General features: G+C 38.6%; 1 protein-coding gene across 1 annotated transcript; it reads left to right on the plus strand.

Annotated features, from left to right (window-relative positions):
* Positions 1 to 15,249: 15,249 nt before the first annotated feature.
* CFAP161 (cilia and flagella associated protein 161) lies at positions 15,250 to 22,762 on the plus strand. The gene is made up of 7 exons (XM_040602385.1): positions 15,250 to 15,312; positions 15,468 to 15,557; positions 15,730 to 15,965; positions 17,277 to 17,361; positions 18,138 to 18,296; positions 19,382 to 19,455; positions 20,385 to 22,762. Exons 1-7 carry the CDS (start codon positions 15,250 to 15,252, stop codon positions 20,569 to 20,571), a joined length of 894 nt encoding a protein of 297 aa, XP_040458319.1. The 3' UTR covers positions 20,572 to 22,762.
* Positions 22,763 to 24,092: the final 1,330 nt, after the last annotated feature.

Below are 24,092 nucleotides of genomic sequence, written 5' to 3' on the forward strand. Positions count from 1 at the left end.
ACAGAGACAGAGGGAATTAAGATTTAACAATTAGAACTTCTGCTTACGCCACTGTTGTTGTTCTGACATAAACAGATTACACAGATTAATCTTTGGAATAAGATTTAATATAATAGTGGGGGCTTTTTTAGAAGAAAGAGTGTCAGCCCCTTGAGACCTTGTTGGTATGCCATCTCTATATGATTCATTTGGCTTTGAAAACCAGAAGCATTGTTACACATCTGATTGGGAAATATTACAGTTTAATAGATCTGAATACAGTGGGTAGAAACAGAAGTTTCTGTAGCCCATGCAATCAGATGAGGTAGCATTTTATTTAAGTTTTAAAACTAAAATTCTTGCTATTTTTGTCACCAGGGAAAGTTCTTAGACATGTAAATTACTAAAACTGCCCCATATGTTTTAGTAGAATCCATGCCATGTTTACAAGCAAATATAAAATAAGGAAATCCTTCCCAGATACAAAAGTTCTTACTGCCTACTTTTTTCCGAGATTTAAGCATAATTTCCTGTTGTATACCAGAGTTTTAAATATTAATCCACTACTGACATGTAATTTTTATGGGCATTCTCAAGAGTTCAACCAACTGCATGTTGATCATTTTACCAATTTGTAGCTCTCAAGCAGCTCATGTTTTTCCTGAAACGCAAAATAGCCAACAGAAATTACATGGGCACACACCGCCCCCCCCCCCCCCCCCCCCCCCCCCCTTCTGTCATGTGAACAAATCTTTGAACACATTTCAGGAAAAACCGTGTGCTAAACAGCTTTAAAAATAGCTTCTGTGCAGACAGATTAATTTCTGCCTAGTGGTATTTTGTTCTCTTCTGTCTGTTTAAATGAATCACCTTTACACCATAAAATGTGAGGGAAAATGGAATGATGAGTAGGGGAATGAGTGATATGTATGGGAATCTCAAGGATGACACAGTTCCATCGTGCCTTTGCGGTGTTAATCTTTCCAGCTGTAAAATTACAAAACACTTAAGTCCAGGGCTTGAGGGTGGATTCAGTATGTCCTTTCCTGAATCTGTGGTTGGGTGGGAGATTCAGAAACTTTTTTAGTTTATTTGCTAAAGAGCAAATGCATGGCCAATACAGTTTGCAGAAACAGATGTAGCTGTTGTTTTTCTACCAGAAAGCACTTAAAGCAGAGGTTTGGAGTAATGCTCAGAAAAAAAAAAGATAAGAATAGAATTGAGTAATTGCCAGTTTGTCAGCGTATGTTATGTCTACATTAGCAAGTCATTTGGGCACAACAGGAATGGATCAGCACACCAAAACTATTTGCTCTCAGGCCTTTGTGCTTACACAATCTACTTTTCTAGGGTTTCACTTTGGACTAGATTTAGTCTGGTCCCCAGGTTAAATGTCTCCCCATGTATGGCTTTACATCAGCCAAAGGATCAGTCACCAGTACAGACTGCAATGTCCCCATCAGAGCTTGGAGGTGCAAACCTAGAGTGAAGTTTCTTGTTTCATTTTCTGCAAGAACAGTCTAGCTCACACGCCAAAACTATTTTGCAAATTGACCCAATACACTGGGATTTGCCCCCCAAAATGCTAAGTCTTGAAACCAAAATGCTAATGTAGATAACGCTCTTCTTAGACCCTTTTGTTGTCACACGCTGTATCATCAATGGCAGTTTCCAGACATCTGATTTTCATCCAAAAGCCTGTATAGTTCATCTCCTATCACATCCTCCCCACAAGGTGCTCTCACAGCTGGCACCTCCAACCTCCATTTTCTCCAGTAACCCTCTTCCTGGGCAGGAGGAAACCCCAGGAATGGAAGTCACTGCTTGACAGATCTCTTGTTATAACTTGGCTAGACCTTGCCAAACCTTGCAAGAGTCTCATTTCAAGCGGTCCAGGTCAAAGGATCAGCACTTGCTTTTACTTTTTCAATCTACACTAGAATACTTTTTTTCAAGTATAAAAAATAAATTGCTGTGCAGTTTTATCAAATCTGTGCCCTTATAACATGATGGAAGACTGTAAGTAAATTGGTTTATTCAGAACTGTCTGTGGTTTCACCTCTCCAAATTAATTAGTAGCTGCTTTAAGATCATGGCAGAATAGCATTAGAAGCCAAGTCCTCTTTTAACACACGCAGAGAAGGCAATGAAGTTTCTTCCACAGCATTGGTTCCATGAGACTCCAGTCCTGACCTGATGAGGTCGTACCTCCCAATGCATCCTCTCCACCTTCACTGAGATTATCAAGAATGCTGGAAATGATGGTATTAGTTGGACCGTTCCTCTCCAGGAAGCGGACTGCTCACAGCAACTCATTTTACAAAGGCCACAAATTAACATGATACCAGCCCGAATTCTATCTTTGGACTGGACCTAAATCTGAACTAATGACTAGAAAACAATCACACGGAACTGAATGGCACATGGAATTGATATTTGAACCATGTAGCGTGCTGTCAATCCTATAAAACACTTTGGGTTTAGATATGACCACATAGTACAATTTGCTGGCCCAACTATCACACTTACACCTGTGCCAAATGGATTCTGTGTAATTACAAACACTAGTAGGATAATAGGCCTACCGTCTACCTCATAAATTAGTCTATAGCAACTCTGTTCCAAAAGCTGGAAGGAAAATACAGAAGGTACATAGAGGACTAGAACTGCTTGATATACAACTAGTGGATGAACTATACTTCATCCCTCTACATGAAAAAAGCAATGGCCAGTAATGTACCTGGGGGATTTAACAGAAGATATTGCTTGCACTAAACTTATTTTATTTTTGCTAAAAACAGCTGAGAATGCTCAACAGTCCTAGAGTAAAAAGGTCTGCAAAATGGAGAGGCCTGTTAAGTGAATTACTCCAGGAAAAGCTCAGTGGCTTACAGAAGTTTTATACCAAAACTTAACAAGATCATAGATATTAAACCCCTTAGTTTGTTCAGTGCTCATGTGTATCAAAGGGTCACTGGCACCATCATTTTCAAACTAACTTAAAAAGAACCAAATTAAATTATTTGTATTTGCTTTCTCTGCAATTTTGAGAATGTATGATTTTGACATTACAAATGAAATTTTAAACAGAAAAACAGAAAGGTGTAATATAATTCAGAGTCTGCAAGTCTTCTGTTTTTCTTACCTTTTGGAATGCTCAGGTCTACTCAGGTCTCGCAAAAGGACACTTTAAGAATGAAATCTTTTTCCAAAACAAGAAAAGACTGAAGATGCTTTACTCATCAGTACAAGAAACAAAACTCTACTTAAAAATTGACTTAACAGTAATATACGATTTCAGTGTCAGCAGATAGAAAGATAAATGAATGAACTAAAACCCAAACACAGAATTGCATGAACTAGCTCGGTTCTGCTTTTTGGAGACTTGAAACAGATATTTTTTCCATAAATTTGCAAGGCTGGAAGCTTTAAAGATATTTATGCTAACTTCTTATTTGGCTGGTATTCCTTCACTGCTTGCAAGCTCACAGACTACTTCAATGCAGCCTAAGACCAAAGAAAACCCAGGTATTTTCACAAAATAAAATGACACATTTAAAGCAATACACACGTTAAAGAAAACATAACATGTTGATTACACACAGCCCCAGTTTCTAAGAATCATTGAATGCCATGAATGAGTTACCACTTTGAAGGGAGAAAAACCACTGGAGGGATGCAGAATTAATAAGTAAGCTTACTTTTTTATTCTAAGGATGGTGCTACCCCAGCCAGGCTGATTTGGGATATGAAACAGGATCTTCCACATACCTCAGACCTTTCCCATTACCCACTTTGACACCCTCAATGAAACCAAAGCTGGTGCAAATGGAGACTGCGCAACTGCACATGCTTCGCTAGCTTACAGAGGGTCTAAGAGACAGAGTAAAAATATTCACAGGCAGACAAGCTTTATCTGCAGTGGACCTGCTACCAGGAACTGCTCTAGTATAAAGAATGATGGGAAACGTTTACCCGTGACCATTGCCAAACAAAACTACCATTGAAGACAGTGGCACATCGAATATCTGCATTGCTAGCTACTCAACAGAAATTGTTTTTCACTTGATCATACAACAAAGAATTAAAATCAGCACAGATGGAGGCTTCTTTTTTTTTTTTTGTGTAGAATTTATTTTATGTTCTGTTCTCTTTGTCACAATATTGAAGGGGGAGGAATTGTTCATGTAATTTAACCACTCTCCTCAGTAAAAATGAGTCTAATTAGTGTGAAACGGTATTTTATTCACAGAAAACAGGCATCCATCCTAAATTCCTTTCAGTGACTAAGGCATGATGACACATTTGGCATTAATTACATAGTGGTGCTACAACACTTATTTGCAGAACTGACTGCCACTAAACAATATTTTCCTACTCATACCTTCAGCAAATCTCTAGAAATAATCAGTGTAACTTGCAGCACAAATTAATTTCCAAGGACCAGAGTGCTTTGGAATAATATACTCTCACAAAAAAGTACAAAGGCATTATTTGCTCTTGACTACTTTGAGAAAAATCATTCTGCCTCACTGCCTTCTCTTCCTTCCTGAAATCCTTGCCTTGTTCTCCAGTGTACCCACAAGGTTGCTGGAATTATCATTTGCTTTGCCTGACACTCATCATGTTTCATCTCCTCTATGAATCTCATTTACAGCTTTCAACTTCCCTTTCCAAACTTCCTGCCTTTACCCTTCATGTCCATGCCATATCTCTGTCATCGCCTCCAGTGCCTGATTCATCTCTCTACCTTTGTGCTGTCTAGACAACTGAGGTAAAAAATGCACCTCAGTACTTTTATTCAGAAAATATACAAATATATTATTCAGGATACTACCATGTCACAGCCTGGGGGATTAGGACAACAAAGGAACGCATGAGAATAACGCGTTGCTGAAAAGAATGGTAAAACCACTAGAAGATTCTGTCTGCTTACCAGCAAGTTTCTTCCAACAACAAGCATGAAAACACTATGGGTAACAGTCTGCCCACACAAATAACTATAAGGATGATGATTTTTGATTTCAGCACTTTGAATTGCTTTTTTTTTTTTTCCTTTTTGCACTAATGACTGGTGTAAGCATATAAGCGATGGTACTCCAGCTGCAACACAAAGAATCTGGACAGCTCCAGGTACCACTGAGCCATCCTGCGCTGAAATGTCTATCTTAAACCACTAAGCAATTTTGAATTATACTGGAAGAAAACTGCCCTTAAAAGCTTTTTTCTCAGAAGTTTACTTCTTTTTCCAAGCCCACAAGTAATTAACCCTAACAGTGAAAATGGTAACAGAAGCAGTTAATTTATTATACCTGACCAAAAATAGCAAAATCTATCGGCCTGTCTCAACAATCCTAACTGCCAACAAAATCAGCAAAGTCCATGTTTTCATGTGCCTCCCAGTGATAATATGTATTATCCAGTGTACCCCAAAACTGTCTCAGTTTTGTCTCAGACATGAGGAAGGCTGAAGCTCCAGATGGGAGTTTTTACAGATCTAAGAACTGACCTACTTATGTAAAGATGACAATCCAGAGTTGGTTCTCTATGCTGCCTGACCTCAGTTTGAAAACATCAAAATGGATGAATGCTAAGAAAACACTAACTGGAGTTTGTTAGCTTGGTCTGTGGTCCCCAAACTCCTGGAGTTTTCAATATGCATAACATTTCCTCCCATTTTCCAACTGGTAAAATTTCCCCACTCTGAAAGATTACACATCTCATTGGTATGTTATTGTTAGGGGAAGACACAATAAAGGAGAACGTGTTATGAAATACATAGGGGGTAAGGTTGGGTAGAGATGGAAAGGGGAAAGAACACTGAGCACAGAACTAAAGCAGAGTATTTATTAGTGAGGGAATGATTAAAATATTTACTTATTCGTATTTCCATGGACAATTGAAAATTTGTTTGTAACTGCAGCTAAATATAATGATGTGAGGCATCCCTGGAGAGTTATTATTGCCTGCTTTTATCACTTAACATACTGAAAAGGCAGAGAAATTCTATTAGCTGGAGAGCCTTCAAAACCTGTTGGGACTCTGTATTCTTGAGCGTAGGCATTCAAAGCTCTTGATCAACTTACATAGGTAACTGCTCACCCTACCTCGATTTCTCTACCTGTAAAGCACAGACAACCTATTTCAATTTCTCTACCTGTACAGAGCAAATAGGTGCCTTCCTGAGCTGTTGAAGTTCCTCTAGCTAATCTTGAGCATGCTTTGAAGTAAACACAGCTAGGCACTACAAACAGATTATCATTAGATTTATCTGTCATTAAAGCGAGAAGGATATTATAGAGCAGTTAAATATCTTCTTTACTATTTCTTGCAGAAAAACCTGGTATAATTTTTGGCACATTTGATAGCTTTTGCTAGGATGACCAGTTCACCAGCTGAACATAGGCTAACAAAAGAATAAATTAAATGAGTGATTGATCCATGCCAGGATATATGAAACAATGAGAACAGTGAACCTAAGTAGTAAATTAAGCATACTAAGTTGTCATGCAAGTATAAACCTTTTACAGGACAGCAGAAGTTATTAAACCAAGAAAGCTGTGCCCTAGCTTTCCAAGTTTGACTAGAATCATGCAGAATTCCTAACAACACAAAATATGATATGCAAAGTAACAGATGCTGCCAGGCTTCCAGAATATTTTCCTGCTGATGGGAAAAGAATCATCCCTCATGATTTTACAGACTGAAGCTCATTACTTTGATCAGATTCTACTAGAAGTTTACAACAGCCAAGGCTATTCCTAACAACTGCTTTTGCAGGTCTTGGTTTGCATTTCCTAGGTATACACAGAAAGAAGAATCAGACACATTCTATGGTGCAACCATTTCTTCTTTCAGATACATGTTTATTCCATTTGTTTGCTTTCTTTTTTTTTTTTTTTTTTTTCCCTTGGCAAGAATTCACAAACATTTTTGGTGAAGAAAAACAGATTTAAAAATCATTATTATAAGTCAGTGCAGACTGTATAATAAAATTACTTTTACTGGAAGTAGGGAAGTATGTAATCTTATTATGAAAAAAACTAGCCCAACTTCACCCAACCATGGGAGATACCTGAAACTTGTGAAAGGCCACACCTAATTTCCACAACTCATTGCTTCTTTTAATCACTTTCATACTTCATAATATGTAAGATTCATCCAGAAGAAGATACTTGCTACAGTAATAATGTCATAAATACACTTCCAAATAGGATATATTAATAAAAAATATGCAATAAAGCACAGGATTTTCAATATACCTTTCAGAACCAATTACGGCACTGCCCTTTAACTTTATTGTGGTCTAGATAGGGTATAACAAATAATCACAAGAGGAAAAGAGAGAAGTGTTACAAGAATAATGGATAAAATAATGAGAAAGTGCGTGATATTCACTAAGTACCCACAGGAATTCATATCGGCAAAAATACCTGTAACGGTGAAGTCTCATCTTAAGTGGCTATGAACTCTCAAGGGACTGCACAGCCTTGATAGATTCTATGAAGCAGAAGATTAGGAAAAAGAAACAAAATGAATGAAGAAACTTGAGAGGTAGCAAAAGTAAATAAAATGGAATTTAAGAGGAGCAGAACAATAGGAGAAAAGAGAACAGGAGGGGGAAAACCCACGTTTATTCTAAAGCTGCTTTTTCTGTCATGATAACACCGTTGCATTCCTTATCAACCAGAACCACATGGTCAGATCTGATTTTTCCTTCATGCCCTGAGTTTGAAAGAATCGGAAGAATGCCACTTACTCCTCCATCCAGCCACTAAGAGACAAACTTTTCTCTCTCCTTACTGCCACTGTTCAGATCCAGCTGGTTTCCCAAGATTAATTCACCTTTCTCCTCTCTGAATTTATTCTCAGTTTCTTAAAGTTGTATCATATGCAAGTGGCCTAGATTACTACGTGAAACTTCTTTGTTAACAAGCTCTTTGATGTTTCTTATTTGCACATTCACTAATATTTTGACATAAAAGCCTGCATCATCACCCTAAATGCATATTTATACCCTTAAGCCTTGGAATTTACATTCCTGCATGACCATTTCTATTCAGACATTTTTTATCTCAGAGTCGACTCTGTGGAATCATTTCCATGCCCTGTTACATCACGGGAGATCATGCCAGTCTTGTGTAAGACACCATTGCTGCTTTAAGTTTTGCCAAAGACTGTTGCCAGGATCAACAGAGATTAAAAAGTTCTTTGTGGATTTAGTGACTGTTCTCCATAGAGAATTCCATCCCCACCTGACTTCTGTAAGAGAGAGAAGAGTTTTTAATATCAGATGACTACATCAAATGGAGCTCAGTGCAAATGCATTCCCTCTTTGATGATCACCTGGTGCAGATATAAGTTCTTTTACATCAGTACCTTGTAACAAGAAGAAAATCTATCAGTTTTTCTCTTGCTGAATATAGCCCATTAGTTTTTATATCACCAAATCTGTTTATTCATTTCCTGTTTTCTATAGCTACTACTGCTTAAGGTTGCTCAAAGATAATTGGGGTTTCGCTTTCCGTGTGACAGCACTAGTTAAAAAGCTAAATAGCCTGGAGACTTCTGCATTTATTTGATATTACTTACTCCTACGAAGATTAAACAAATTTTCTTAGGGACCACGTAAAATGCGAATGGACTGTATGGATTAGGATGACTCTGTGCATTCTGTTGTATACCTGCTCCCTCCCTCCCAGGCAGATTCCCAAAAGTTGAAATAATGGTGATGCATATGGCCCAGTGAACATCATAATGCACCTTACCTTCTAATTAGCTCTGTATATATCATTTAAAACAGCTTTCTACTATCAGAGGCATTGCTGAAGGAGGACGGAAAGCTGCGCTTTCATTTTCGCAAGGAACATAAATAACCGGTTTTCAGCCCATTTCTCCCGGGGCGAACCCGCGCCGAGAGCCGGCTGTGCTGGGCTCCCCGCGCCGGGCAGCGAGCGCAGCGTCCCCTGGCGGCGGGCGGCCGCCTCCCGCGGCAGCACCGCGCACCGCTCCGCGCACCGCTCCGCGCACCGCTCCGCGCACCGCTCCGCGCACCGCTCCGCGCACCGCTCCGCGCACCGCTCCGCGCACCGCTCCGCGCACCGCTCCGCGCACCGCTCCGCGCACCGGCGGGCTGCCTCCCCCGCAGGGCGCCCCAAGCCTTGCTTTTGCACTAACTCCCCTTTTTTCGGGGGGCAGGTGAACGAAACTTGGAGGGAAATCACCGGTTCTGCATCTCTCCATCCACCGCCAGGAGCCAAGAGGGGGCCGCGCACCGCCGCTGAGCTGCTGCAGCCAGGAGGTTATTTCTCCCCGGAACAGGTGTCAAAGGACGAAGGGTCTCACTCCTCAGTTCGGGCTAGCAGCTGCGCTGTACGGCACAACGACCAGTTTAGCAGGCCTGTTCTTCCATCTCCACCTTGCATACTGCTCAACAATTACACTCCCACCAAATGCTACAAACTATGTAAACCAGTGGTACACTCACAAACCCACAAGCACACCAATTGCCACCCTAACTTCCCTGTCACTTTATTACGCTGTTTGTGCTCTGTCAGTTCCTTAAGTCCTCAGCATCGTATTGACGCACCGTTTCTCTCCCACAGCTCAAAGGAAAGCTACCAACTAAGTGGTGCTAATTTACTAACCAGTAGCAACAAGAAATACCAAAGCATTCAGAGTCTCAAATTAGAACAGTTGCCAGGGTCTTCAGACTTATAAAATATTTTCTGTAGGCCGTGATGTTTGGCATAAATACACTGCCGGAGTAAGGTCATCCAAATCAAAACCATAACCCGTGGAATGGTGGCAGAAAACGTTAACAATTATGATACACATGTTCTTTTTCCCCTTAGGACAAGAGATTCTCATTGTGTTCCTTTTTGTTATGCCAGAAATATTTAACTGATTCATGTTTTGTGGTATAGATACATTAAGTCAGTTTCTGTTCCTGTTTCTTAACAGTTCATTTTATGTAACATACAGATTCATTTGAGCCAAAGTAAAGTATTTTGATCTCTAACATTTCTTTATCTCTAACCCGTAACTACCACTAATAAATTTCTGATGCGGGCCCAGTGGGATACAGGTTCTAACAAGCAAATTTAGCAAAGGTTTGAAGATGGACTGACGTGCCTCTCTAGTGTTATTTGTAAACCTCGTTATTTTGCTTCAGGAGGCTGAAGCAGATATTTCCACTATGGAAAAAACTAAGGGAACAGACTGTTTTCTACCTTAACACTATCATCACAGGGAAGTAAAATCCAAAAGGAGAGAGAAGTGACATAACTGGGCCATGATTGATGCACATGGGCAATTCACATTAGAAAATAAGGATCATGCGGCAGGCAAGGCTGAACAGGGAAGCAAAGGCAACCCTAAGCACTATCTATAATTAGCCCTAAAGTGGGAAGAAACAGAATGATCTGGGTTCACAAGAGGTCATGCAAAAGTGCTGCTTTTCAGTTTCGGGAGCAGCAGGTTCACACTGGCAGAGCTGCATGCTTGAACCACCCCCACAGTCAACGTCAACTAAAGTCACGGAGTTTAGGGCTTTTTTCCCCCCTACAGACAATCACGTTACTGCTTTTTATATGCAAAAATTGCTAACAAAAAGCAAATTTCAAAATCTCCAGCATGAGTGTTCATGGAAACCAAAGCTTAAACAGATCAGTAAACAAGAGAGAAATGACCCGATTTCCACCCATTATAAATAGGACCACGCCTCACCCACAATGATTTTCTGTCAGTGCCTGTGGGTGATGACAGAACTCTGTCATTCAGTAAATGCACTCGATATATTGGAAGTAGGGTGGAACACCACTGAACAAAGTCTCTTCAAGTAGGTACCTGGCAAGTAGCACTTAAAAGAAGTCTGCAAATTAAATATAAATCTTTTGCCTAGACAACGAGATGTGCAGTCTCGTTGCTCTGGTCATGATACCCTGAACAAATACTCCACAGTTTGAAAAATAATAATTTTATAATTGCCTGAGGGTAGACATAGATAGAGTGCACAGTCTTGTGAAGAGATAAACATAAGAAGCAATATAGCTTTATTAATGGTGGTTCTGCTTGCTAATAAACAGTGGTTCTCAGCTGGCCTATTTCCTGGTAATTAAAGTATTCTAGCTTCTTCAGAGTTAATATAGATCACTTTGCAAAATACACTGTTATTCCTTGGAGACATACTTTTATATTTTTTGTATTTTTTTCATAAGTTACTGCTCCTGAAATGACGTTTTTTCTGAGATTCAGAGCTCTAGTGGTTTTTCAAGGCCACCTCCTGAATAAGATTCAGCCAGGCAGAGGAGAAAAATCTTCAAGTAGCCAGCATGACCAGTCATGATGAAACAGCTCGATTTGAAGAGAAAATACTCCATTATACAACAATTTCTTAAAAGGGCATGGTACAATGCTAAAGTACAGACCAGTAGAATGAAAAAAACATGGAGATGTGGATAACTCCTTCTAAACTTTAATAGGCAAGTGTTTGGTGGCCTTGAACACACTGGAAATTATTCCCTTCCCCTTCCCTCTTTCTCTAGCAGAATATTTTGGTTATAAAATACCAAATGAGCAATCGCAGCAATTTTGGATTAACCAGATCCAATATCGGGAAACTATCCACTTGTGTACATATATCAGCAAACTTACTGCCAATACAACACACAAGCATCCTGCTCCCCTTTCTTGTAAAAGGTAGACTGAAAGTTCAGTTTAATGGATAGCTACATTTCAGAAATTACTATACCGTGAATAGGTCCATCGCTCCTCAGCAACAAGTGTTATAGGAAAACTCCACACTGAAATTCACAGCCAAAATGGGAGACATCAGTATAAGTGTCTGGCAAAGCAATCCTTAAATCTTATCGTATCAACTACTTAATTCATTTTGTGCTGTGAACAGATAAGTGTTTAGGGAATAAGTTAGAGTAAGAAACTGTAGTTATGTTATTAACAAGGAGATTAATCATTTTAATAGCCAGAAACCTAATAACAACAAAGAAAAATTATAGCTATGTTCTGATTCATAGCATGTGTCAGAATAATGCTAGTGTGAAATAATAAAATGAAAGGACACAAATCATCCCAAAGAACATGTTTTACTCCTATGCAGTATTCGCCTGTATTGTTAATCAGATTTGGCACGTTCATAATTTTCAACAGGAAAACCAAAATAAAACAGATTAAAAAAATACATACTTTCCCCAGGTAGTAAAGGCAGGCATTAAAAACATTCTCATCCAACCTGCATATGATTAAACATTGGTTTAGTATTTTTTTTTCGGTACGAATAGAATTTCATAAATTGCTGAACAACAGTCACACAAGTAAAGATCATATTTTTCACCGTGAAATAAGAAGATATTTCATGGAAGAGCTCACAGAAAAAAATTAAAGCTCTGCTAGTTCTTCTAAATAAAGATGGCATACTGCTTTCTTGGACTTAATTTATGTTCACATCCATTCAGACCTTACTCTTCTACTTAGATTTGACTGAACTGATAATTTGTCCTACTGATACATGCCAATGCATTTATATATTAAAGTATGTAAAACATGCTCTATCGCACGCATTACCGATAATCTTAAGGCAATGAAAAGCATAACCAGTGCAGCCTTTTATGTAAATGAATGGCTTAGACAGTTCTATATGCTATTTTGGGTCTTCTCAGCCATTTAGTTCTCTTACATTAAAAAAGGAAAAGATAGAAAGGGAAAAAGAGCTGTAACTCTAGAATAGTAGGGGATGAGATTCTGGAAGTACACGGACTATAATTTTATTTTAGAATGGCTTAAAGAAAAAGGGAAATACTAATGTTTTCAATAAAACCACATATACCTTTAAGTCTGGTCAATTTGTATACTGGCATAAAGCACAGACCAATTCTCTTACAAGTACAGCTTTTCTTCACATCTTTTAGTAATGCAAACAACTGTTAGGAGTAAACACAGATTTTATCTGCTTGAAAGGAAACTCAGCTGGCTGGAACAGGCCTGTAACCTTTCCTGCAGTAAAAATGTTCAATTTACAAACATGTTCAGGGAGTTCTTTCTGTTTGTTTTCATGGAATACTAGGCATTCAGAAATTAAAGCTCTCCAGGTGACAAGGTTAGTCACAGCATAATCTTACCAAGACATCCATGCAGATATTTCTGTACACTATTACATTTTGAGTACAAATACCTCTTCCTATGTAATATTTGCATCAGAATCTATAAGCAACTAAGTACAGATGGCACATAAAGCTACAAAACTATGGAAGCTTTCTGTGGATTCTATATATTAGCTAGATGCACAAGACAGAGTGCATGTGTCTTCTTAATGATATGGCTGAGTATAATACATAGTTTTATAATGGTTATTTATTACTGAACATGGATTTAAAAGTGGCTTAGCTCTGAAACAAACAAACAAAAAAATCCAAATATCTGAAACTTCTTAGACATGGAAAACTGAGGTAAGCAAAAGTAAATTGTTTAAGTTGAAATATATTATGCAGTGTTGAACAAAAGTGTGATAAATCCACTTTAGCATTTGCGTACCAGTATAATTAACTAGCCACCCTAATCAAAACCTTAGCTCTGTGAAAAGCATGAACATCATTTAAGTGCTAAGTAGGAATTACTACAGACACAGGAAAATAATTAGATCTCCTTTTCTGAAAACACTTTAGATTTCAAATCATATCTGATCCTTCCAAAATTTGTTTGGCTTTTGATATTCAGCTGAGATGAACAAAGTTTCTTCCGCATTTCAGTTAAACAATTTCAGCATCTCTCCTAACGTGGCTAGGTATAGGAAAGTGTCACCTACCAGAACTGACCACAAGGTGGTGCTATTTGAACGGAAATGGGTTGCGTGTCGTCAGAAAGGTTTAGGTCAGGATTTGCTGAATAACTTCTTGTGTAGTAACATTTGGTTTAAAAAAAAACAAACACAAAAGATCCAGGTTTCATGTGAAAGAAACTGGCTGATAACACGTAGCCCAGCTGTCCACACACAAAACATTTTATTTTAAGCTTTTTAAGTTGTCCAGCACAGAAACTTTATGATAGTAAGCTTGCAAGAAAACCACGACAGTTGTAAAGGGAAAGTGTCCTGTGCAAAGATCTGCAAATCACTGGCTTAAGCTATCTAGAAAGTAAACACACAGCATATTCACTTAGCCTATCTTGCCATAGATTTCAAAACTAAACCAGTAACAAACCAAAACATTTGTAATAAAAAAAATTACCTAATGCATTCACTCAGGCTATATATAAGGAATACTTTTTTTTTTTTTTTACAATAAGGGTGGTGAAACAGAGGAAGGGTTGCTCAGAGAGGTGGTAGATGCCCCCCCCCCCCCCCCCCCCCCCCCCCCAAACATTCAAGGTCAGGTTGGGCAGGGCTCTGAGCAACCTGTGGAAGATGTCCCTGCTTGTTGCAGATGCGAATTGGATTAGATGACCTTTCAAGGTCCCTTCCAACCCAAACTATTCTATGATTTACAAAATTCACCAATACTGTAGTGTTAATGTCATTAACTCATTTGTTGCACTAAGCTGATGCACCACCTTGACTGTGCAGAGGGTGAAAGGCTACTTGACTGTAAGCCCCACACTACGCCTATGGCTTGGCTCACGTTCTTGAATTTCAGCATCAGCGTAGCTTTACCAGCACACAGCTGAAGCAGCAACAGAAGTACTTGGGTGTCCAACGGCACCCGAAAAGGAGTCAGCGTTAGCCAGGTGGTCAGAGGCCCCCAGACATGTGAGGAGGAAGAGCTGCTTCACCAGCAGCATCACCATCCCCTCGGCACATCCTGAAGGAAGCCAAGGGGCTGCCCAACCGCCCCACGGGAAGCAGGCCTCCTGCTTGCAGAGCTCCTGTCAGACTGGGCAAAACCACAAGGCAATCCGATTGGATTTTTTTTTTTTTTTTTTTTTTTTTTTAAACTTGCTGAGGCCTTTCCTTGCCAGATCTTGGCCTGGCGGGTACTCCCGAAAGGGCACAACCTGGACAGGCTCGCTCCTGCCTGCCGGTGAGCCGCCTGCACGTCGCAGGCAGGCCGGGCTCGCCGGGGGGGCCAGCCTTGCTCCCCCGGGGGACCCCCCCGACCGCCCCCCCAGCACCTCCCGGGTGGCGCCGCCGCGCGGCAGCGAGAGCCCGCCTCCTGGCCTCCTGGCTCCCGCTCATTGGCGGGCTCCGCCTCTCCAGCGTCCAATCGGTAGCTCGAGTGATCGCCATGGCGACGGTGGACGCTTGCGGCCCAGGCGGCAGCCATGGCTGCCTACGGCCCCGGGGTGCGCATCGGCCGCTGGGCTGAGGCCGCGCGTTTGGAGGAGGTGCGGGGCCGGGGCCTGCTCCCCTCCCGCTCCAGGGGGGGTGGGGGTGGTGTGGTCCCTGCTCCTCGCCTCCCGCTCTTTCCCCCTAATTCTTTAAATTCCGTTGAAACTTGAGATTGTGAATGCTTGATAACAGGTCTGTCCTTTGCCGGCAGGACTGCCTGAGGGATTTTGTGCATAAAAGAGAACGAGGAGAACTTTTAACACAGAAAATAAACAAACTTCAAGATAATCTTTTCAAGAAGGTAATTTTTTAAGAAAATCATGTCAATCCTCTACAACTCCGTATAGAATGGCATAGTTACTACTGCTGTCCTTTACACGCTGAGAATGCTATGGATTAGCACTTATATGCTAAAATACTGTTGATATTAGGTTCTGATAATTCTGTAAGAAATTATGTATGTTTTGATTTAGATACAGCTGTCGGTATCTAAGGATGGATTTGTTCATTTTGGAGACACTGTGATGCTTTTGAACCCAGAGAGCAAATCCGCAGTGGAAAATTGCCCTGGAGCGTGCGGCGCTCTGACTTTGGCAATTAGCCTGGATGAAATATCCACGTATTCGGCCGAATCACTGCAAGCCCCCCGTGGAGTTAGCGCAGTCAAGAGCGTGGACCCAATGGGTCAAAATACTTTTTGTATTTTAAGGTTCGTCACTTTATTCTGAGTTGTTTTCAATTACTATTTTAGCTTTCAATGTCTTGTTTTGAGGAATAGGCAATGAAGTTTGCCAATATACACATGAATTTGAGTAAGATTAATTTATTTAAGAAAGAGTCTTTAACTTGGGTCCTGCATTAAGCTTGATTCTGCTCCACATATTACTGTGAATAATTCCAAGGAAGTTTAAATCAGTTTAGAACTGGTGTGAAACCAGAATTGAGTTTACTGTATCATTTGGTAAACTCTGCAGCTGTTTTTCATGCAGTCATATTTCAGCTGTAGAATGCAAATCATGTCCAAATATCACTTAGTATTGTTACTTGTTCTCCTGCAAATAAGTTCTCTGAAGCAGAATTCTGTGTCAATGCTTTTGCTGTACACAAAGTGGACAGCGTTTCTGTTGTCCTAAATATACCCCTAACCAAACAGCATATTCTCTCTCTCCAAAACATATTTAATTTCAGCTTTTTGTGGGAGAAGAAACAGAAGAACAGGGTCCTGCTCAATGGCTGAAAGTTGTGCCTGAGTGCATGTATTTAACAACAGTAATGGTGCATAAGAGTACAACCCAACCTGTACGATCCTGATTGAGCAAAACACTTCAGGTTAGACCTGAGAAGAAAATTTCATGCCAAAAGCATAATTTAGGCCTTCTAGAACTGCAACGAAAATATTTTTGCTTAGCTGCTGTCTGATCTTAGTCGTTGGCACTGAATGCTATTGAGTCCCTCATTAACTGACTACTAAGTTCATCAGGTACTTAAGTTTTTTACGCTGAATATACTTAGAAAGCCTTGCACTTAATTTAATGGTTCTTTAATATAAAATACAGAAATCATTCTGGAAATCGGGATATAGTAGCATGTAAGTTGATGTAATGAACCAAATTATTGAATATCAGTTACATATATTATTAGCAACATATATTAAGTTACAGACAAACATACACTGTTCTGCTTTTAGTCTGATTTTTCAGGTGCTTGTATTAAGTATGTTTTAAAGGAGCCCTCAGTGCTGAATTCTCGTTGGTTTTTCATTGGATGTTATCTTCCTAGCCTGCATGTTGATGAATACATCATAAAAAGTAATCAATATAGTCTATTTCTATTGTTAAATATTTTAACCAGTAAGTCTTGTATGAAATGTCTTTTTAGTTGAGATTTTAACCTATTTTTAAAAGTAATCTTAATACAAAGTGTTGCCTCAAGACTTAACTATAGACCAAAACAAACAAACAAAAGAATAGTAAAGCTGACTATTTAAATGTCTCTTTCTTCCTTTTTACAACTTCAACAGTGTTGATGGAAGTGCAGTGGGTGAACCGATTAGATTTGGACAAAACTTTCGTCTTGGGACAACAGGAGGGTTTTCTGACCAAATGGTAAGGCAATAAAGTTGCAAATGGCAATGGTAGCATATACTGATAGTGTGCCTTTAATAACCATGTATGTATCTCTAATGCTGTACAGTGGTACAAAACATATACAGAATCATATACAGATCAAGATAAGCAATACCTGTTTAGAAAGTTTGCGTGACTTGCCTGAGATCAGGTGTGCAGGCCAAGGGAGCTCTCTGTCAGAATGACTGGATAAAGATTTTAAAAAAGAAAAGAAAAAAGGAAATGAAAAATAACTTGGGAGTCATGAAAGAATTCATCATTAGAAGGAGGGTTTTTTTATACTTTAAATAAATCCAAAATGAGAATATTTAATTTCTTGTGAAGATAAATCTATAGTGGGTATATGAGGTAACATATTATTCTTATCATTCTGAGGGAGCAGGTTTCTACTAAATGTTATTGTTGTTTCCCTCTGCAGGTTAGAAGCAAATAAGACATTACATGTTACTCATGCACTTAAAATAAATCACCACAACTTTGAAAAAATTTTCCCTCTCAACAACTCCTGTGGTGGGAATCTTTGGAATGTAAACTCGGTTTTAAATTAGTATTCACATCTGTATATAGAACAGCTACTTAATGAGTTTATCAGCAGTATAGAATCTGTCTTGTGAGTTTTGAATATGTAACTTTAGCTTGGCAGAGTGGTTTTTCAGGAGCTGAAAGAAAATTTTTTGTGTTGAATTTTTTTTTTAAATTACATATCTTGTTTCTTTTCTATTTATACTGTCCTTTATATATATTTTTATTTACAGTTATATCTAGCGAGTGACCATAAATCATTTATAAGATTTGCTAAAAAATCTTACCTTCAGCAAGTTTTTTTGACAGATGAGCTTTCCTATTTGACTTGCTGGCAAGCTGCCTTCTTGGATCCTCAGCTGCGTCTTGAATATGAAGGATTTCCAGTTCCTGTAAGAAATTAAAACTTTGAAAATTTTATAAAGATTTAATTGATGGTAGATGGTGTACATTTAAGTAGATGGTGTACTTATGAAAAAGTTGTGTCCATTGTATTCACATATTTTCTTTATCTAAGTTCTGACCTGTAATTTTGGGAAGGGGAAGAGGGAAGGAACCATCTCTTTAACCAGGGAATCTGCCTATACAACTATTAGGTTCTGCTGTTCATTTTGAGGTTGACTTGCTCAGTTTTTCTCATAGGAATTTTTTAAAGGTCAACCTCATCATGTTGTAAGGATGCAGTACTTGGAATCTGCTTTTCAGAACTTCTGAGCACTGCACTCCTTTTCCAATATTAGGAGCTGTGATTAAGAACCCCTGTACATTACATTTAGAAAGTATTAAAAAATACAGCCTCCCCAAGGCATCTGAATAAGTGGATGCTTTTACAAATGTAGGTTTTAACCTTTTGTAAACACATTAAACAGATGCAGTGTTTTCCTGTTCCACATAACTGCTAGGCTTCCTGAAGTGCTGGATGTACAGCAAAATATAACAATATCACTGTTCCTCTACAGCCTTGAGCTGTGACTCATTTACATGAATCAGCTCACTAATGAACACAGTCAAAATTAGGTAATTGTCAAAGACAACATTCTTTATTCACAGGCCAATTTCTAGGCTGTTTCACCAAACCATCTGGATCTCCCATGTGGCAAATACCAATTTGAAGAGGACTTAAGGCACAGGCCACTGGAATGACTCTCTACCTTGATTTTTTTTAAATTTATTTTTTTGTTGTTAAGTGCACAGCAGAAGGGAGTGGAATGGAATGTATTGGACAAGAGGATGTGTCTGACCTGAAGGCTACAGCATTTTGCTGGTATAAGCTATTAAGACAGTTATGTTGAGAAGTGATAGGGTATAAAAATACCTCACTATACATAAATGTATAGCCATCTCAGACTGATATAGAGCAATGTGGGCTTACACTAAGCAGTAAAGCATTTAATTTGAATAACATTTAATTTTAATTAAAATAGTTAAAATTAGTGTAAAAATGTCTGTTAAATGTCTTCCTTTTCTTTTTTTCCAGGCAAACTCTAAAATTATCATTAGTCATTGCCATACTAATCGGAGCCTAGCTGTTCCAAGGAACTTTTGGACAACGTAAGACTAATTTATAACTGGCAGGGATGTGCATAATGATGTGCCAACATCAAGAATTACTGTAAGAAGCAAGATAGGTGCTTTAGGAACACACTGAGGAAATGAAAAAGAATGCAGAATGCACGTTCTCCTTTCCAACTATCAGCTCAGTCTTATGTTGGTGTTTTTTTTTCTTTGTAATTCTTATCATATTATGCTTCTAAGTCTTCTCTAGTTGATTGGTGGTTCTCCCGTTGAATATCTTGAGCAATTACAGGGGTTTTTTTTGGTTTTTTTTTTTGTTTTTTAAGGAAAAATGGTATACTAAGAAGCGTAAGGAATAAGAGAACTAAATAAAACCACACTGCATAAAACTGCACATTGCTTATGTCCATATGAATAAATTTCTCAAGAAATTGAGGTTAAACCCACAATTCAAGTTAATACGCATGCATTAAATCAATGTTGATTAAACATTGTTAAGGAGTACACCAATTGATTCCCATTAAATTCTTAGCAAGATCTGACTGAAGATTTGTGTCAGGTTTTTGAGGATGAAACAAGGTCTGATAGTTTGAGTCTGAAATAGTTATTAAGTAGCCAGAGTCTTCCTCAGTCAAAGAGAAATGGTGATGTGAATGGATTGGGCACCCATCCAGCTTGTACATACTGAGCTGGTGTATCAATGCTTATACGATGGGTCTGCTTTAACTCTGAAATGAGAAAGATGGCATTTCCCTTCGATTTCAAATGCCTAAATTATTCATAGGAAACAAAGTGGACTATTGTGTTTCTTGTAAGGGCCTGATATTTGAAAGCACATGATCATATTTCTGAATAAGCCAAGAGAAACATGAGAAAATCTTGAACAATTCACAGATAATGCAGATTTGCTGAATTTGTGTATATATTAATTCCTCCTGCCCATGCCCTTTTCTTTGACATTGCAGGTCTTATTTTGGAAAAGAATATGAAGTGATTTGTCACACTTACCTGGACTCCCATAAAGCTGAAGAAGATAAGAATTACTGGGAAATAGTTACAGGAAATCCCAGCAATGAAGACAGTACAATGACTGACAGACCGAACCCTCACCCAAGGGGCATCAGAAGGAATGAGTTTCATGAAGAGACATAGAATATAAAAATCCCAGACTATAGCCGATACGGGTGGATGAGATTCTGATTCTTGTTTTTTCCTGTTCAGATTTTAGTTTTAGAGATGGAAATGCAAGTCTACCCTTAGTAATACTGCATAATCTTATTAAGTCATCAAAGGCAAAAACTAATAGAATTTGATGAACCATGCACAACATCAAAAATTAAGTAATCTGGAAGGGTTAATTTTCCCATTTTCATGTTCACTGATGGCAAAAGCTGCCAGAATCCAGAAAATCTAATATATTGTCACTAAATTACTCCTCTCAGAGTCTATTTTAGAAGTTATTTCAAAACCAAACCACTGTCACACTTATAAAAAGGGTGAGTGTACAGTTTCCAAAACACTGAAAACCAAACTCATGCAAACTATCATGAGATAATTTGACATTTAAAGTTCATCTGAAAGCTGGTTGCTGATCTTGTTCCATGCTCTGTCTAGTACAGTGTTGCCAATTATTAAAAAAATCACAAGTAAAGTCACTTTATCTCGAGATTGGCTTCCAATTTATGGGAATTAATTTAAAAAGGTATACATTGAGTTTTGTCCATGTATTCTAAACATTTAAATGTCAAGTAATCAAGAACTTGAGCACAGTGATATAGACTAGAGACTTCCAACACCCTTTTCGATGCATCGCCATGTTTCATTTTCCTCCCACCCACAGAATTTTTCAATCCATAATCGTTTCTACCAAGTTTGACAGCAAGGTAAAATTGTTGAAGAAAATTAAGCTCCCACAAGTTTCATGAAAATAAATGCCAAAGTAGAAAAAGAATAAGAGACACTGAAAGTTTATCCAGTAAGATTGTAGTCTGAGTTCATACCTAAATAGACACCAGAGAATATACATGAAAAACATGGCCCGAGAATGGTAAAAATTTCAGCAGGAGCTCACATTTTCTTAAACAAAAAAACCCAACAAATCGTAAGAGGCAAAGACGTAGAAAACAGATGTCATTACTCCATAAAGTTACCTGTCTTTATGTGGAAACTGAAACAGCACCATAGAGAACCTTCTTAATATATGATATTCCATTGTGTCCATTTAGTAAAGCCACATGTATATGTATTCCATTTCTTACTGTACTACAACAGCGGGCTCTTTCTGCATAAAGTGAATGTGAGTAAAATACTATACAAATCTCCAGCCTCAAAAAGGATTCCAAAGTTCTTCAATATTCATAAAGGTCAAATATAACTTTTTAAGTTTTACCAAAACAAACCCACTAAACTTTCATAGAAGGGACCGATCCAGTCATATCTTCAAGCTTCGTTTCCAGATAGACTACCCGTTTCAAACCCACTGGCAAGGCTTTAAAAGTTCTTGCCTCTATCCAATATCAATTAAATCAGCAGACCGCAGAATCAGCCAAGTCGCACTTGACATACAGAGCCTCAGAGCAGGAGACAGACTACGGTTCTGTGACATGCAGGTTCGCTTTGGGGGACTGTATTGCAAAGGTCAGGTTTTGAATTGCACTCCTCGTGCAAACCTTCACAGGTCTGTTATAGATGGGGTATTGAAGAGGAAATTATCTTTAGGAACTTTTTCTTTCACTTTCTGTGTAAAGATATGAAACCTGATGCATGGCAAATAATGTGCATTTTTGTAGAGGCACTGCTGTTACTCCAATTTACAGAGATAAAAATCCTGCATATTTTCACAATAGATATGTATTAAATCAGAAAAACAGGCTGCACAAGTGTACTGCAGTGTTTCTAATTTGAGCGTTGTGGACATTTATTGGTATTAGGGATAGTTATTTCAAATCTGGCAAAGTCTCTTTCCTCTGGGTTAAATGTAAGAAACAAGAGGCCTTAAACCAAAACTGTTGCTGAAACAAAGCTTTGTGTGAACTCATGCAGGAATGAGAACTGTGTGGGCAGAGTGTCTTGGCCGGCTGATGTGGGTAGGAGTGTTTGTGTGAGTGTGTGTGCATTTGTGTGGAAAAGAAGTAATGCAGGCTGTACAAAAACAAGTTCTGTAAAGTCTTAGAGGAAAACCAAAGAGATAAACAAATACAGAAATTAGTACAGATGCAGGTAATGCTGGAATTAAGTGCTGATTAAAAGTGGCTTGGAGATTTTTGTGTGCATTTTAATCAGTCTATACTCATGGGAAAGGACTTCCCAAGCTGCTGGAAAATAAACAGGATTGAATCAACAATTCCTGATTCCATCATCGGTTTTTCTTCTTACCTAATACAGTTTTAAAACCACAGATTTGTGCATAGCTTCTTGTATCATATAATATATATTTATAATTCAGTTGATTCATGATATTGAATACAGATCTGTTACCTAGTTTTTCTTTTAAAAACTGTTTTTTACAGTTCTTAATATTGTCCACATGATGGCACCACATTTTTCTAAACAGCACAATTATTGCTGCATACATAAAACAACTTGAAATGTTTAAATCCAAATGAGTCCCTGATACAATGCCACAGTAGCTAACCAAGTTAAATCAGGCTTGAATTCTGGGCTAGGAGATGTCATTAATGTTTTATCTTGGTTTTGGAAAATGAAGTTATGCAACAAAGGTAGACAGAAGAATGTAGAACATTGTGTTGCATACAATCAATTTCTTAAAGTTAATTTGAACATTAAGTAATTTGTAACTAGAACATACTTACAGGAAATTATCTTTAGGAACTTCCCTCACTTTCTGTGTAAAGATATGAAACCTGCTGCGTGACAACCGATGCATGTTTTTATAGGGGCACTGCTGTTCCTCCAATTTACACAGATTAAAATTCTGCACATTTTCACAACAGACTGACATAATTCTGCTTTTTTTTTTTTTTCCTAGTTTAATACCTACCAAATCAATCAGGCTGTGTAGAATGCACTGCAGTGTTTCTAATTTGACCATTGTGGACATTTATTGATAAACACAGAATTAATACAAAGAATTATGGGATTGACTATTAGTGCAGAATCTGAACAGTCCTGCAACTGCCAGTTAGAGACCAAACATAGTCTAGTGGATGGGGTAGTGGAGATCTGAACCATGCTCCAGACCCGGCCATTGTGTAGCTAAGGGCAGGCACTATATTTTGCTTACAGTATTACATATCATGAAATATGGACAGTGATGCTTGTCTCATTTGCAAAACACTTTACCACATACCAACAAAAAGCAAAATCATGTATTAAGAAAGCTTTTATGCTTCTTCCAAATCAGACCCAGTATGGATAGCTCTACAAAGTACATTGTGGGAAGATAAACCTCACTTTGCCTCCATTCCAGGCAGCTCAAAAGCTGTTAGCATGAAGCTGATCCTGAGCTATTAGTCCTTGCTAAGGGGCAGGGTGCATTAGTTCAGATTTAGTGCTGTGCTAATACAGTTTTTCATAGGCCTGAGGTACAGGGAGAATTCACATCTGCACGTTTTGCTGTGCAGATGTGTGGAAGCAGCACAATATGGAAGTAAAGAAGAGGTACGGAGAATTCGAAGAGTTGGCAGAGAAAAGCTGACAAGTTAACTAGTTAA

The sequence above is a fragment of the Falco naumanni genome, chromosome 7, assembly GCF_017639655.2.
Source record: "Falco naumanni isolate bFalNau1 chromosome 7, bFalNau1.pat, whole genome shotgun sequence".
Classification (NCBI taxonomy): Eukaryota; Metazoa; Chordata; class Aves; order Falconiformes; family Falconidae; genus Falco; species Falco naumanni.

Excerpts from the sequence above, each read along its gene's own strand:
- CFAP161 (XM_040602385.1), top strand. The coding sequence starts at position 15,250 with ATGGCTGCCTACGGCCCCGGGGTGCGCATCGGCCGCTGGGCTGAGGCC. Across the intron at positions 15,313-15,467 it reads AGGCCGCGCGTTTGGAGGAG|GACTGCCTGAGGGATTTTGT; the intron begins GTGCGGGGCCGG and ends CTTTGCCGGCAG. Across the intron at positions 19,456-20,384 it reads CCAAGGAACTTTTGGACAAC|GTCTTATTTTGGAAAAGAAT; the intron begins GTAAGACTAATT and ends TTGACATTGCAG.